This window comes from Typopeltis vanoorti, chromosome 8 (genome assembly GCF_054136105.1).
Source record: "Typopeltis vanoorti isolate ZY-2024b chromosome 8, IOZ_Tvanoo_1.0, whole genome shotgun sequence".
NCBI classification, from domain to species: Eukaryota; Metazoa; Arthropoda; class Arachnida; order Uropygi; family Thelyphonidae; genus Typopeltis; species Typopeltis vanoorti.
The window spans coordinates 8,327,455-8,344,448 of record NC_143556.1 but is presented as its reverse complement, the minus strand read 5'-3'; the positions used below and the strand labels follow the sequence as shown (position 1 = coordinate 8,344,448).

General features: G+C 36.4%; 1 protein-coding gene across 1 annotated transcript in view; it reads right to left on the bottom strand.

The window, feature by feature from the left end:
* The window catches only part of LOC150103712 (nose resistant to fluoxetine protein 6-like), a 308,906-nt gene that overhangs the window by 267,889 nt on the left and 24,023 nt on the right, over positions 1-16,994 (bottom strand). The window contains exon 3 of the mRNA XM_090396914.1: positions 10,137-10,227. Within this exon, the coding sequence (XP_090253040.1) occupies positions 10,137-10,227 (91 nt within the window). The remainder of the gene's footprint in view (positions 1-10,136; positions 10,228-16,994) is intronic.

Here is a 16,994-nt window from a genome sequence, read left to right as displayed (position 1 = left end):
AAAGTGGATGTGTGAAAAAGATTCGATCATGAAGAGAGAAGCAGTAAAATTTGCAGAAGAGGGCCATACCATTGGTTGTATGAAAAAAAAAAAGAAACAAAATGCCCGACAAACTACGTTAGCTCAATTCTTTGTTAAGAAGTAGAATAATAAAATTTATATTCTGAATATGTTTTATTGTCTTTCAGCTTCATGGTTTTCCTTTAACTAAGTCCTGAGGCATACCTTAATTCTTTTATAAAAAAATTAAGGTTCAAAAAGGAAATTTGAGGAATGAATTATACTGTTTCCCATAGGTTATTATGTAATATATATATTCGATTAATGCGCCTGTTTTAAAGAACGCATTAGGTGCACTAATCGAGGGATTGCTGTACACTGAATTGTGCAAAATGATCAGAAAATGTATTGCAGAAGAAATAAGAAAATTCAATTGTAAATTCATACAACAAATGATTGAAAACAACCATAGTCTGAAAAAAGCCAAACAGCAATTGATGAACAGCAATAAACAGATGGTTGCAGTCAAACTATAAGATGGGACTATAACCAGAGATAGATATGCTATAGCAAAAAAGAATTGAAGAATTTTACTCAGTATAATATCAGGGTGATGAATTAAATGAAGAAGAAAACAACTACGAAATAGCTGAAGTACCACAGATTCTATCAGAAGTTATGTGGAACCTCCAAAGCTTTCAAAATGGAAAAGCTGCAGGTGAAGATGGAGTTATAGCTGAACTTCTAAAAGCAGGTGGAGAAATAATCTACAAACTCTTAGCAAAACTATTTACTTTATGCTGGAAGAAAAAAATGGTGTACCAAGAACATGGACAAAGGCTATCCTAATTCTGATACATTAAAAAGGTGAGGTAGAAGACTCGATGAACTACTGACCCATTAGTCTACTATCAGTGGTTTACAAAGCGCTTACAAAATTCATAGCTCATAGGCTTTGTACGACTTTAGACCTAGCACAACCAAAAGAACAGGCAAGCTTTCGAAGTGGCTTTAGCACAATGGACAATATTCAAGTTGTACAACAGATTATTGAATGGTGCAATGAATATAAGTTAACATTATGTCTTGGATTTATTGATTATGAGAAAGCCTTTGATTTAGTAAAAACTTGTGCAATACTTAAAGCATTACGAAACCAACAAATGGTGCATACATCAGGACCATTAAATCAGCATACACCAATGCCACAGCAGCAATTCGTTTCAATGGAAACATCTCTGCTGTGGAAATACAGAGAGGTATAAGACAGGGTGACACAATATCTCCAAAATTATTCATAGCATGCCTAGAAGAAATATTCAAAATTCTTGATTAGAAAGGGAAAGGTCTGAAGATAAATGGAAGATATTTACCTACCATTTAATATTTGCAGATGACATAGTTATTATTATTATTATTAACATTTGACCTCCATGGAGTCAGAAACTCATCGTGGGAAGTACTCACTACTGCATACAATGCTCATCCAACCGCGTCTTGAACTGATTCAATGTGTCCACATCCACAACACACTTAAGCAATGCATTCCACTCACTAACTACCTCCATGCAAAGAACCTGCCTCTCACTCCCTGCTCACACCCTCCTTATACAGTTTCCAGCAATGGCCTCTTGTTCTACTCCCCTCTCCCATTCTATGAAAAATCTCTTCTATGTCTAACTGATAACAACCCCCTGACCAGCTTATATGTCTCAATCATATCCACCCCTCTTCCTCCTATTCATGAGGCTCTGCAACTTACATTCTCTCAATCTCTCCTCGTAGTCCACATTCCAAAGACCACTGAATACCTTTGTGAATATTCTCTGTACCCTTGCCAACATATACATATCCTCATCACCATGAAAACCGGGCAACCAAATCTGTGCACAATAATGTATATGAGGCCTGATCAAAGCCTTATACAATGAAATCATAAACTCTCTATTTCTACATGTCAGTATTCTCCACATCATTGCCATTATTCGATGTGATGTCTTCACATTGTGGCCCCTGAATTTCAGGTCTTTGTCCATCATCATCATTCTTAGATCTCTAATCTCCTCTACTTCCATTAAAGTTTCTCCACCAAGTGTATACTTTGCATCCCATCATCGCTTACCAAATCTCAAAACCTTAAACTTGGCAACATTGAACTGACAGTACCACTTACCTGCCCATTCATGCAATCTATTCAAGTCCTCATGTAAGGCAGTAACATCAGCCTGACTGTACATTGCTCTCCCCAGTTTGCATCATCCGCAAACACCTGGATATCACTAGTTAAACACAACATTAACATACAAATTGAACAATGATGGCCCCAAAACTGACCCCTGCAGCACACTGCTGATGACCTTTCCCTTTCGCGATACTACACCCCATATACAACTCTCTGATACTTATCCGACAGCCAGTCACCAATCCAACACAGAAATCTGTTATCCGATCCCATCTGTTTTAATTTATTTAAGAGCTTGTCATGTGGCAGTCTATCAAAATCCTTTGCAAAATCCAAGTACACCACTGTATATGCATCTCCCTTGTCTAAGGTATTTATCACCTTGTTATAGTACATAAGTTAGTGAAACATGATCTCCTCTTAACAAACCTGTGCTGATAACCAATCTCTCCAGGACCTTCACAACAACTCCAGATATACAGACCAGCCTATAATTTGAAGCTACAGCCTTATCACCACCTTTATGCAGTGGGACAGTTTTACCCTCCTTCTACTCCCTTGGAACCTGTGCTGTTGCAAAACTCTTATTAAACAGGCATGCCAATGCTACTGCCAGTTCCCTGAAACATTCCCTTAAGATGCATGGTGATATATCATCAAATCCTATCGCCTTATTAACATCAATGTTATTTATTTTCTCAAATACCTTCTGCTCACTCACAATTAAGCCATCCTCTCCTATGTCCTCTACACTTAAGTTCCTCATGATTCCGCCCTGATCAGGATGAAACACCCTTATAAATTGATTACTGAATACCTCAACAATGTCTTCTGCTGCAGTCACCATTCTACCACTTTCATCCCTTAACTTCATCTTTCCATGATTATTCTTCCTTCTAATTGCCACATATCTAAAAAACTCTCTAGGGTTTTTCTTATTCTGATTTGCCAATTTCTGCTCATACTCTACTTTTGTTTTCCTTACTAACTGAGTCACTCTCCTGGCTTGTTCTTTATATTCTTCATGTGACTGATTACCATTATTCATCTTGTACTTCCTCCAAAGTACTTTCTTTTTCCAGATTTCATGCTTAAGCTCCACATTCATCCATTTTACACTTACCTTATTCAGCCTTTTGTCTTTTGGTATACATTTGTACATTGATGCTGTTATGTATTTCTTTGTAAGTTACCATGCAGCATTTATTTCCTTACCGCTCAACTCCTCGTTCCATGTTATAGCTCCAAGTTGTCTCCTAAGCTTGTCATAATCACCAGCCTTATAATTCCACATATATCCTTTCCTCACAAAAGTCTTCTTATGACTAGCCACAACACAGGTGATTACTTCATGATCACTTTCACCAACTGGTGGAAAATGTGAAACCCCTCTAACAATTATATCCTCTGATGAAATGATGTGATCTAGAACTCTTGATCCTCGCTTGCCTTTGTTTATGTGCTGCTTGAGATAGTTATCTCTCAAGAACTCGAGAAATTCATTTTCCTTATTCCCAAATGCTATCTCTTCATTCCAATCTATACCACCATAATTAAAATCACTAATCCAAGTTGCTTATACATTTCTTCATCAGCACCTTCCACATTCCTGGCCTACAGTAACATCCTACTAAATAATTCTTTCTGTCAACTTCCATCTTACACCACACTGCTTCATAACCATTGCCACTATTTACCTCTTTCATGTCTATCTCATGTGGACATAATTTCCCTGCTATCATCAGCAGCACTCCCCCTCCCTCCCTGCCCTTTCTATCCTCATGAAAAATACTATACACTTCCATTTCTATTCCCGTTATGATATCATCTTCATTCAACCATGTTTCACTTATTTCAATGATTTGGGGGTGAATAAACTTAATCACTGAAACCATTTCATCCCCTTTATTTTTTATACTTCTAGCATTTGTAAACAAACACAATAGTTTATTTTTAAGTCTGTAGCCAGTCCTATCCAAGCCATATGTTGGTTGTGATTTCCCCACTACACCTGCCAAATCACCTTTATCACCATTTACCATATATACCTGCCCAGTCTCCACTTCTCCACCCACATTGCAATATACTCCATCTTGATACACACATTCACTGCCACTTTCAACATTCACTCTCTCTATGCCATGTCTCCTTGTCCACCCAAGCTCCACCCATTTCACTGTTCCTCTTGTATTCTTCTAGTTATCTTTACTTCAACTGTGCATGAATTACAGATTCATATCCATGAACTCCAAATTGCTAGCAAAAAAGCTGGCCTAAAGATAAACCTAAACCTAAAAAAGAAGAATAGCTATGTCCAACCAAAAATAATTAAAATCAATAATGATGAAATTAAACAAGTAGATCATTACATATACTTAAGACAACAGATATCAATGGAACAAAATATCATGGACGAAATTAAAAGATGCACGATACTTGGGTAGAAAGCATTTGTAAAATTACATTCAATATTCAAAAGTCAACTATCGTTATTCCTGAAGAGAAAAGTTTTTAACCAATGTATTCTTCTTATATTGACATATGGCTGTGACACTAAATGCAAAGGAAATTCAAAAATAATGAACACAATTTAGTATGGAAAGAAGTATGCTTGGTATCACAAGACTGGATCACAGAAGGAATATGTGGATAAGAAATCAAACCAAAGTCTCTGACATCATAGGAAGAGTGAAACATCTGAAGTAGCAATGAGAAGGACAAAGGACATTGCTAGTGGACAAGATTAATGATGGACAAAAGAAGTACTGGAATGGATTCCATGAGAGGAAAAATGACCATGATGCAGACCTGATATCAATCAACCATGATAGTTGATTGATATCATCAATCGACCATGATTGATTGATTGATTGATGATATCATCAGATTTGCAGGAGTGACATGGGAAAGGCACAGACAGACAATTTTGGAGTAATCTTGGAAAGGCCTCATCCAGCAGTGGATTGAATATCTGATAATGATGATGATGACATCAGAACTTTATGTTCATCAACTCCCAGTCATCATCCACTTCTATAACACTTTATACTCTGATATCAAATATTGTGAAAAAATATCCACTGACTATTTCTACTATTGTTTTTGATCTTATTCACCTTTACCAACAGCAAACAGGATTGTTCTTTCATAAATACCCTTTCTTTTATTAGCCATATAATAAATAAAATAAATAAAAAAATACTTTTGATAATTTACTTGGCTTGTTCACTTCTGTTTGCATTCCAATTTTCCTTCTTGGCATATCTATCATGTTTCTTGTCAATACTATTACATACACTTCATGCAACTGCTAACCATTCTCCTACTTAAAGCCTCCCTAAACATTTTCTTCCTTTATAGTTCCTGCCTAACCTCATTATTTATTTGCTTCATTCTGGTAAGCATGAATGGATCAATCCTCCTAATACTAAGATACCTGACAGAGTTGCTCTTAAATGCTATCTCCTTAACACCTAGTTCCTTATATTTCTTATATATGATATGCTACTAAATTAACTCTAGGGCTTGTCATATTTTTCTGCTTTGTAGTTCCATTTCTTACTGAAGCATATATCAGTCATGCTACCACTTATATCAAAACCATGTGATCATTCACACTCATCAGAGGCAGTAAGATATTTCATTTATCCAGATCATTCACGGGTCAACTGTGTGAAAGGGTGATGAGAACAGGCAGTCATACTTCGAAGCAGTATAAGTTGTCGCAAAGAAAAGTAAGGGGGTACATTCTTTTCCATGGGATGTGTTAAAATTATTATTATTATTTTTTTATTATTATTATAATTCAGGTCTCCATGTAGTCAAAAGCCTCATCGTGGGAGGCCCTTCCTAAGAAACACAAAGTCTATCAAGACTCATTGAGGGGACGCCCCCCCCCCTAAGAAACACTAAGTCTATCATACCACTCCTTAAACTCATCGACTGTTCTCGCTTTCACCACTCCATCAGGCAATGCATTCCATGGTTCAACCACCCTCCATGCAAAGAAACCACTCCTCACCCTCTTGCTCACGGTTTCCTTTTGTAACTTCCAGGGATGGCCTCTTGTCATCACTCCTTCCTGCTGTTCAACCAAGTGAAAGAACTCCCCAGTGTCAACCCTGTAACCACCTCTCAACAGTTTAAAAGTCTCAATCATATCACCTCTCCTTCTTCTATCCACCAAACTCTGCAGTCCACATTCCATCAGCCGATCCTCATAACTATCATTGTACAGTCTTGAAACCATCTTTATTATCTGCCTTTGTACCCTTTCCACAGTGAATTTATCCCTTTCAAATCCTGGGGACCAAATCTAAGAACAAGTGTGGTCTGATCAGGGTCTTATACAATGGAACGATAACTGTTTTATCTCTGCAGGTCAGCGTCCTTCTCATTATAGCAGCAATCCTCTGTGTTACCTACACCACCTTTGCAATATGTCTCGTAAATTTCAGGTTTCTATCAATCATCAACCCAATATCTTTTGTCTCCCCTAATTCCTCCAGTATAATTCCTCCCATAGAGTATGCAGTGTCCCATCGACATTTCCCAAACCTCAAGACCTTATATTTTGCTGCATTAAACCGACATCCCCATTCATTTTCCCATCTAATAAGCTTATTCAAATCCTCTTGCAGGGCTACCACATGTGCACTATTACTGATAACTCTTCCCAGCTTCATATCATCTGCAAACAACTGAATATTCCCTTGCAATCCACTGACAATGTCATTGATATAAAGGTTAAACAATATAGGTCCCAGTACTGAGCCCTGTGGGACCCCACTTGTAACCATCTGCTTCCTTGAAACTGCCCCACCATACACAACTCTCTGATATCTATTGGACAGCCAATCCTGAATCCAGTTGACCAATCTGACACCCAGACCCATGCGCTGCAACTTAAATATCAGCTTATCATGTGGTACCTTGTCAAATGTCTTCGCTAAGTCTAAGAAAACGGCAGTATATGCCTTTCCCTCATCTAATGCTCTTGTAACTTTATCATAAAAGGCTAGCATATTGCTAAAACAAGAGCGCCCCTTCGCAAATCCATGTTGACTCTCACAGATAACATTACCTTCATCTGCCCAATGCTGTATATGGTCATTCACTACTTTCTCCAAGATCTTACTAACTACCGATGACACACAAACTGGCCTATAATTAGACACTTCCAGTCAGGACCGGCCTTCTCTATAAAAGGACCCGGGTGCAAGAAACCTTTTGTGGGCCCTAAAATATTTTTCAAAGGTAAAAATTAAAGGATTTGAAATAAACGTATTGTAAAACCTCTTACCTGCAAATGATTTTGGCACAGAAAAAAAAAAAAAAAAAAAAAAAACACATTCGAAATATAATATGTTTCCGCAAACGTGTACCGACTGTGCTCACTTGATCATGGGGCCAGGGGGCATTGCCCCCACTGCACCCCTGAGATGGCTGTCCCTGCATCCAGTCTGCTATCACCCTTACGCAATGGGACTATCTTACCTTCCTTCCATTCCATGGGCACTTTTCCCATAGCCAGACTTTCACTGAAAAGCCAAGTCAAAGGCACTGTCAGTTCTCTAGCACATTCTCTCAAAACTCGTGGTGAAATACCATCTGGTCCCAAAGCTTTACTGACATCCAGAGTACTCAATATTTGAAACACACTCTCCTCCTGTACCTCTAAACCTCGAACCCACCCAATCCCTCTAGCATTAAAACTGACTCCTCCAGGATGAAATACTCCAATAAAGTGTTCATTGAACAATTCCACTATGTCCTCTGCATCAGTCACTCTATTCCCATTTTTATCCCACAATGTCATTCTTCCACAGTCATTTCTCCCCCTACTGGCCACATATCTCAAAAATTCCATAGGATTTTCTTTGGATCTTAGTGCCAATCTCCTCTCATATTCCAGTTTCGTCTTCCTTACCATACTAGTCACTCTTCTGGCCTGTGTCTTATACTCTTCATGCATCTTCTCTTCACCTGTCTCCTTATATCTCTTCCATAGGTTCTTTTTCGCATGCAATTCCTGTTTAACATTGTATGTCATCCACTTTACTCCAAATTGTGTCCTCTTGTTCACTCGTGGTATACAACTTACCATTGCTGCTAACAAATATCCTTTCATGATTTCCCACGGACTAATGATATTCCGGCCTCCCAATACCTCCCTCCATGAAACTTCCCCAAGTTGACATCTTAGACTATTATAATCACCTGCCTTATAATTCCACATATGTTCCCGTCTCTTTGATACTCCTGCATGTCTATTCATTTTCCATGTCAAAAGCATATGGTCACTCTCTCCAACTGGTGGGAGATATGTCAACGCAGTTATTATCAACTCTTCTGATGCTACAACAATCATTCTTCTTTCACATGTCAAACTCAACTGTCTAAACATTTCCTGGTCCCCACTAAATATCCTGTCTGCATGTATTCATAGTAAAGAGATGTATTCATAGAAATGGGAGTAATAAATGCCTGAACTGACAGCAAGATATACAACATAGAAGAGTTAAAAAAATCTCCCAGAATGAGAACTAACTCAAATGGAAGTCTTAAAACAGTACTAATATTATAATAGACTCATATGTTTCATTAGCTTTGAAAGTATTATTATGGCTACTCAATGGGTAGTCTTTAGACTCATCAAGGCCTCTCTTGATGAGTCCTTAGACTCATCGAGGGAGACCTCAAACATCATGCCAAACACTATTCCAACATGGTACAGTATCTATCATACTTAGCATTGAACTCATTCATAGTCGTGGCACACACAGATAGATTCTAGCTACCTATTCCATTCATTCACTATACTATAAACAACAAATCTAATCTTTAAATCCTTGCTAACCACACTCTTTCTCAATTTCCAAGGATGACTCCTTGATCTCTCACCACCATTCCTGTTCCGAAAAATTTTCTGTATATTAATCTTGTATAAACCCTTCAGTAATCTGTATATCTCAATCATATCAATCACTCACCTCTGGATCCTCTCCACCTCTTCATTGCCAAGAAACCCAGCTGACCTGATCTGTACACAGTAGTCAAGATGGGGTTTTACCAAGGCTCTATCAAGGTATAAACCTGGTTGTCTCTGCTCATCAGAGTATTCTTCAGTAACCAAGTAATCGAACGTGTTTCTTTAGCCACTTCCAATATGCCCTTTAAACTTTAACTACCACCTACTAACACCCCCAAATTCCCGGCTTCATCAATTTCCTGGAGTGCACTTCCATGAATGTGGTACACAGTTGGTAATCTTTTCATTCCAAAACTTTACACTTTGCCACATTAAACTGATACCCATTCTCCTTTGCCCAGACTGTCAGTCTATCCAAATCATCCTGCAAAATTGTTACATCATCTTTATCAACTATTGCTCTATCTAATTTTGCTTCATTGGCAAACAACTGCATAATTCCTGTCAGATCCTTTCTTATATCATCTTTTATCAGTAAGAACAGAGTCCTGTGGCATAAAATTAGTCACAGGCTTTCAACTGGACTTTACTCCTGAATAAACTACTCTCTGATATCTCTCCATCAACTATCCTCTTATCCACTTCACCAACCCCATGTCCTGCAATTTATTAATTACAATTTCATGCAGTATTTTGTCAAATGCCTTGGCAAAGTCCTGCAGTACAATTGTAAACCCATTACCTTTATCCAACTCAGCTGTCACTGTATTATAAACCATCAAGGTACTGAAGCACAACTACCTTACACAAAACCATGTATGTCTCCCCCCAATATAGTTGCCTCCTCTCTGTCAATCCATTTATTTTAATACATTCATTTCTTTTTCAAAAATTCACATATATTATTCTTTCTTAAATAACATAGAAATCTGCATTAAAAATCTGGTACTTTATTTGTTTACCTAAAATTTTTGCAAATGCATTAAATAATATAAAAACTTCCTAAAATATCAAATTCCTTACCTGTACTATTCAAGGAATTTGCAATTTCATGAAATGCAGCAACTATTTGACAAGTATTTGGTACACAAATTCCAAACGTGACCGGAAGTTGCTTAAATAAATAAATTATAGTATTAATTTAAATGATACCGATGCTATAAAATTTTTAAAACAAATAACCTGAAGGTAAAAAATAAAATGATGTGATACAGGAATAACCATGACAAGTTATTTAATGGAATTTGGTACACATCTTCAAATATTAAGGATAATTTAATGAAATGTTTTAGGCAAATTAGTACAGCCAGTACAACAAGCATAGTTAAGGATATTTTTAATTATGAAAATATACACTTAGGGTAATGACAAGCAGGACAAATACAGTAAATCATGCAAGTGTCATCAGAGACTCAAAAGACCATATTCTAATAGATAAAAAAAATCATGGAAAGATGGATTGAATACACAAGGAAATTATACAAACAACAAAGAAATAATATTCCTGAACAGACAGATTTAGAAGGACCACCCATTTTACTTTGTGAAGTTGAAAACGCTGTCAGAAAACTAAAACCACATAAAGCTGCAGGAATAGATAATATCTTGGCAGAATGGTTGGGGACTCTCGAAGAAGGACTGAAATTTCTAACAAAATTATGCAATAAAATATACAAGACTAGATTTCTACCCCAAGATATTAATCACTCAATTTTCGTTCCAATTCCAAAAAACAAAAGCTATATGCGAAGAGTTCAGAACAATTAGCCTCATCAGTCAAGTATCAAAAGTCCTCCTATACGTTATTCTTGAAAGAAATAAAAGAAAAATAAACAGAGAATTAAATGATACACAAAGCGGCTTCAAGGAAAATGTAGGTACAAGAGAAGGTATTTTCAACATCAGAAAGATATCTAGAAAAAACAAATAATGTGCCTCTGCTTCATAGATTACAAAAAGACATTTGACAATATTCAACATGAACAATTAATTGAAATCCTTTCAAAAATAGACATGGATGGAAAAGACATCAGGCTAACAACTAATCTTACTGGGAACAGACTGCATCTTTGAGAATAAATAGAAAGACCTCAGAAAAATTCCCAGTTCAAAAAGGTGTGAGACAAGGCTGTGTCTTTCTACGATTTTCTTTAACCTGTACACAGAAGAGATATTTAATAAAATTGGTAACTTCAAAGGAATCACTGTAGGGGGTAGAAATATTAATAACCTAAAGATATGAAGATGACATGGTTCTTCTATCTGAAAATAAATATGACCTCAAGACTCTTATAGATGAAACCCTCAAGTACAGTGACCAGTATGGCCTCAGTTTCAACTTTAAAAAGACAAAAATCATGATAATTTCAAGAGAAAAGGAAATACCAAAAATATGAAATATAAAAGGAAATAAATTAGAACAGGTGCAAACATACATATACCTCGGACACTTGATCACAGAGAATGGCAGGACAGAAGATGAAATTAGAAAAAGGATTGAAATTGCAAGGTCAACTTTCAACAGTATCTACTGACATCTAGAGAATTAAATCTGAAAACAAGGCTAAGAATCTCCAAATGCTACATATGGTCCACATTATTATACGGAGTAAGACATGGACACTCTCCAATCTGAGTGTGAAAAATCTGGAGGCCTTTGAAATGTGGATGATGCGAAGAATTATGAAGATATCATGGAAAGACAAAGAGACAAAGAACACATGAAGAAGTACTTCTGATGGTAGGCATAAACAGGAGCCTGATGAAAGAAATTAAAAAGAGAAAAGTCAGCTATTTTGGACATTCTGAGACATAACTGCCTACAAAGGACACTTCTCGAAGGAACTGCTGAGGGAAAGAGAAGGAGAGGAAGACAAAGACTGGAGTGGATGAAAAATATAGAAGACTGGAACCATCTCTCATTTGAGGAATGCAGCAGAGAGGCGCAGAATAGGACATGGTGGAGACACATGGTAGTCAATCTCCTGGAGGGAGAAAACACCTGACAGGACACCAAGGGCACATAGATGCAAAATATATAAATTTCTGGAGACTTTTAGGCCATAGTTTCTAATGGAATAAGACAGTTAAGGAGTAATTATGTGAGATGATTAAAAAGTAATTATGAAACAGTTATTGTATCAACTCTATCCTCCAGACTGTATACTTGAATATTGAAAGAATTGAAGAATTGAACTTCTCAAAACAGCAATAGAAGGTCAAGTGCCTGGAAAAAGAGGAAGGATAAACAGTCAATGAGATGGATGGATGGTGCATCTGGAATGACTGATCTTCAGATAATTTACATCTTCAGACAGGCATATGACAGGACCATCTGCCGAGGACTGACGTGGAACATTACTAATGAAAGGAGTCACCATATATCATCAGAAATAAAAATCAGAAAACAATTACATTTATTATTATTATTGCAACAAATCTCCATGGCATTAGGAAAGATCTTATTCAATGAGCAACATAGTTTCAGCTTTAAGGTAGCCTGTGAGATAGTAATCAAGAGTGAAACACATTAGATGCAGTAATTAATTTTATTGAAAATTAGCGAACAAATATTTTGAGAACACTAGCAGCTGTTTTACTTTTGCTACAAAACTAATAACCATGTAAAAAATCTACATGTATCATCTAAAAAAAATCTACTCCTCACTCTATAAAGCGATGATTTACTGAGAAACTCTCGATGCAATCCTTATCAGATCCTATCAGTTAACTCGATAATCTATCTAAATCTTATAAAATTTCCTCACTAAATTAAACATTTCTAAAACATTTCTATTGTATTCACTAAGCTCTTAATTTACATTCCCTTAGCCTTTCCCCATAACCAACATTCTAGATTTCCAAACTTTTCACATGACAAGGAAAACAACGTAATCATATTAGTACACACACAGTCTATGTGTGCTTCATTGAGTGGCACATTAACCACTTTATCCCTTGTCCAAATGTTCCTTATCATAGAAGCAGTGTGATGTTCAGTCTTTGCAAGATTTGAAATGTGTCCTCTAAATTATACAAGAATCAACTGTAGTCCTTGGATCTCAAATAGTAGATCCATACATCTAACCAATCTATTATCAATCTCTATCTTTAGACCAGCTTGTCATGTGACAATCTACCAGATGGCTTTGCAAAAAATATCACTGTAAATGAGTGTACGTATCCAACACATTTGTCACCTTATCATAAAATCATAGTTTGCAAAAGTTAGACCCTTCACAAACCCATTCTGAGTGTCATGAAGAGCCCTATGTCCATCAACTCAATTTGGTATTCCATTCCTAACCTAAAAAAAGGTAATAATAGAAGTTTGCTGTTATTACCTCAGTACTGTTTATAAAAGTGGAGAAAGTCATGAACAGCAAACTTCTTCAACACCTGGAAACTGCCAATTGATTAGTGACTATCAATACAGATTTTGTCAGTCAAGATCCACAGCACACCTCCTTAACTGTCATCATCCTTTGTATATGACAAGGAAAAGTTTGGAGTACCTGTGCTGTTGCACATGACATCTTCAAGTTAACTGACAGGATCTGACAGGGATTGCATTGAGTGCTTCTCAGTAAATTATCACTTTATGCTCTGATTTTCATTCTTTATAACTGGATTTCCAGTCTTCTCTCAAGTTATTCACCATATATAATGGTGGAAGGATTCTCTCTTCACATTTTCCTCCTAATTTGATATTCCTTAGTGCTCTGATTTTTCATCTGCCTCTTTCTCACATGCATATACACAACCTTCTTTCACATCAATCCCTATCCATAGTTTTGCTGATAATAGCACTCTTCATTCCTCATACTCATATTACAAACCTTGAAATATTCAAACATCTCAAGCTTCAATATGTCCTACAATCAGGTGCCCTAAATACTGATCTTCATACCATTCATCAGTGAGTAGATAACAACCTAGTCATTTTCAATGCTTCCAAAACACAATTTTGTGTATTTTGTCTTTTTTTTTTACTTGCTAAAAAGGATTTAGTTCTCCCCCTTACCTTAGATAATGCTCAACTCAACAGTTAAGACCAAATCTTTCTCTCCTCAGATTTACATATATCCCTAGCCTGCTGACAAAAATACAGCACCCTTTTTTTTTCTCATGACGTTAATTTTCAACCTCTCTAAAAATTGTTGATAATGTCTAGAAAAGTGCAATTTGGCTTCATACCAACCCACCCCTCTCTCTCTCTCTATCTCTCAGACTCTCTCTATTTGCTGAATTACTAATTCACATAAGATAATGAAAATTATATATATATTTCACCTAAATATATGGAGAAATTAAAAATATTTATGAAAGTATGGGATTGCAAACACATGGTGGTCAAACTAATGTCCAAAGATATGGTCAGTTCTTCTTGACATATAATGAAGTGTTTCTAATCACATGAACTAGCTCTGCTTAATGCAACCAGTATTTTTTTTTTAAACAAAGATTTCAGAGAAGGCAATCTGTGGCTAATACATCTATTTACTAAAATATCAAGGAAATAATTACCATTAGGCAAACACAAGTTCTCAGCTAGTATTATTTCAGATAGCATAAAAGTTTTTAAAAAAAAATAATAATTATTATTATTATTTTTTAAAACTTTTATTATTTTTTAAAACTCCTCTGAATAGATATATAATGTAAGTCCATAAAGAATTTGAAGCAGTACAGTGTGAGGCAGAGGTTGATAAGATGAAATATTTAGTTGGGTGTTGCTATACACCAATGAATGTGGAGAGTGGAGAAGAAATGTATAAGCAAATTGGCTTAGTGAGCAAGAGAAGAGTGATCATCATGGGTGATTTTAATTATTGCAATATTGATTGGAATGAAGAGGGAATAAAGAAAATGAATTTCTTGAGTTTTTAAGGGGCAACAATCTTAGGCAATATATAACAGAGGGCATAAGAAGGTTGAGAATTTTAGATCTGATCATATCATCAGAGGAAATGACTGTGAAAGGAGTGTCTAATCTTTCTCCAGTTTGGTGCAGTGACCACGAGGTGATCATCTGGATTGTAGCTAATTATATGAGAAAGAGATATGAGTGGAATTACAACGTCAGTGATTATGAAAAACTTGTGAGAAAAAATGAAGCTCTAGCATGGAAAGCAGACAGGCTGCTTGGGGACTGTTCAAGAGGTATTTAAGAGCAGCAATGTTTGAGTGTATTCCAAAGGTCAAAAGGCTAAATAAGATAGGAGTATGAAGGGATTAAGTATAAAATCTGGAAAAAGGAACTATGTGGGGTCACACAAGATGAATGTGAGTATTAATTAGTTATATGTAGAGTGCCCAGGAAGGTGACTTGGTTAGTGAAGACAGCAAAAGGGAAGTATGAGCAGAAATTGGTCAATCAAACCTTGAAAAATCTAAGTGAGTTCTTTTGATATGTGGCAAGCAGAAGATCAAATAATATAATGGATGACAGTAGTATTAGATTGGTAATTAATACAGAGGATATAATTTAGCTATTCAATGAGCAGTTTATTTCATCCTTCTGAATGCAACATCATGAGAAGATAGGGTGAAAAGGGTACAATTTGATAGATTGCTTAACAGCTAGGTGCTAACTAAACTGAAACAGATGTGATTGGATACGAGCTAGTGAGTTGGCTGACTGGCAGATAGGTATCAGCAGGTTTTGTATGGGGGGGGGGTATTCCAAAAAAATAAGGTCACCAGCCAAGTGTCACAAGGGTCTTTTGGGGTCAGTATTGTTTAACCTATATGTTAATAATATTGGGAGGGACTTAACTGAAGATATGCAGCTGTTTGCAGATGCTGCAAAGTTGGGAAGAACTATGAGAAGCAGAGATGATGCTGTGGCCTTACTGGAGGATCTCAATAGACTGTGTGGACAGACAAGTGCACTCATATCAGTTTAATCTTGCAAAGTATTTAAAATTTGGTGGGCAATTAATAGCAAAATTTGAAGGGGAGGATGGAAGAGATGAGAGATATGGGAATGATCGATACAGACTTGAAGTTTAGGAATCACTCTGCTAAAATTGTGAGAACATCACAATAGTAGTATAATATTTTAAATAACAGCTTTACACATGTAAACGAAAACTAGAATTTATTACACATATATTTTGCTCAATATGTCATGAGCATAATTCAGCAGAAGAACTGGCTACAATATTCAAATTATGAATGCAAGAAAATAAGACATACAGGATGTGCATACTTCCATGTGTCTTGGTAGGTTGCAGCTGTGAAGCTGTTATTTAAAATATCATACTATGTCTACAGTGCATGTCATTATTAAAAATCTAGTAATAGCACAACTAATTATAGATGATGAGGAGGAGGACCTTGATGTGTGGAAGCAAAGAGGTTATGGCTCCTTTGTAGTATTAAGGCCTTGATCAGACCACATATGAACTACTGTAGACAGATTTCATTTCAATAGGATATCTTAGAGAGGGTTCAAAGGACGTGTTGTAATAGGTTTCACGGTATGACAAGAACACAGATGGTTAAGAAAATAACTATTTATTAATTTAAAAGCTAATATTTCGCTGGTATTATATCCAGCATCTTCAGAGCACACAACACAAAGTTTGTTACAAATGCAAGACAACCACAAAGGTCCAAAGGACATTGACAAGTCTGAGTCAAGTCTATGGCATGGGGAATATGAAGACAGATTGAGGTATTAAAATTTGTAGAGCCTTGAGAATGAAAGAAAGAGTCTTGATATGACTGAGAGATATATTGGTGAAGGGTTGTTACCATATTAATATGGAGGAGATTTTCATAGGTTACAGGGAAATGAGCGAACAAGTAGATGTCCTTGGAATCTGTAAAAGAAGGGTGTGTGAGCAAGGGGGTGAGAAGAAGGTGAGTGGAATG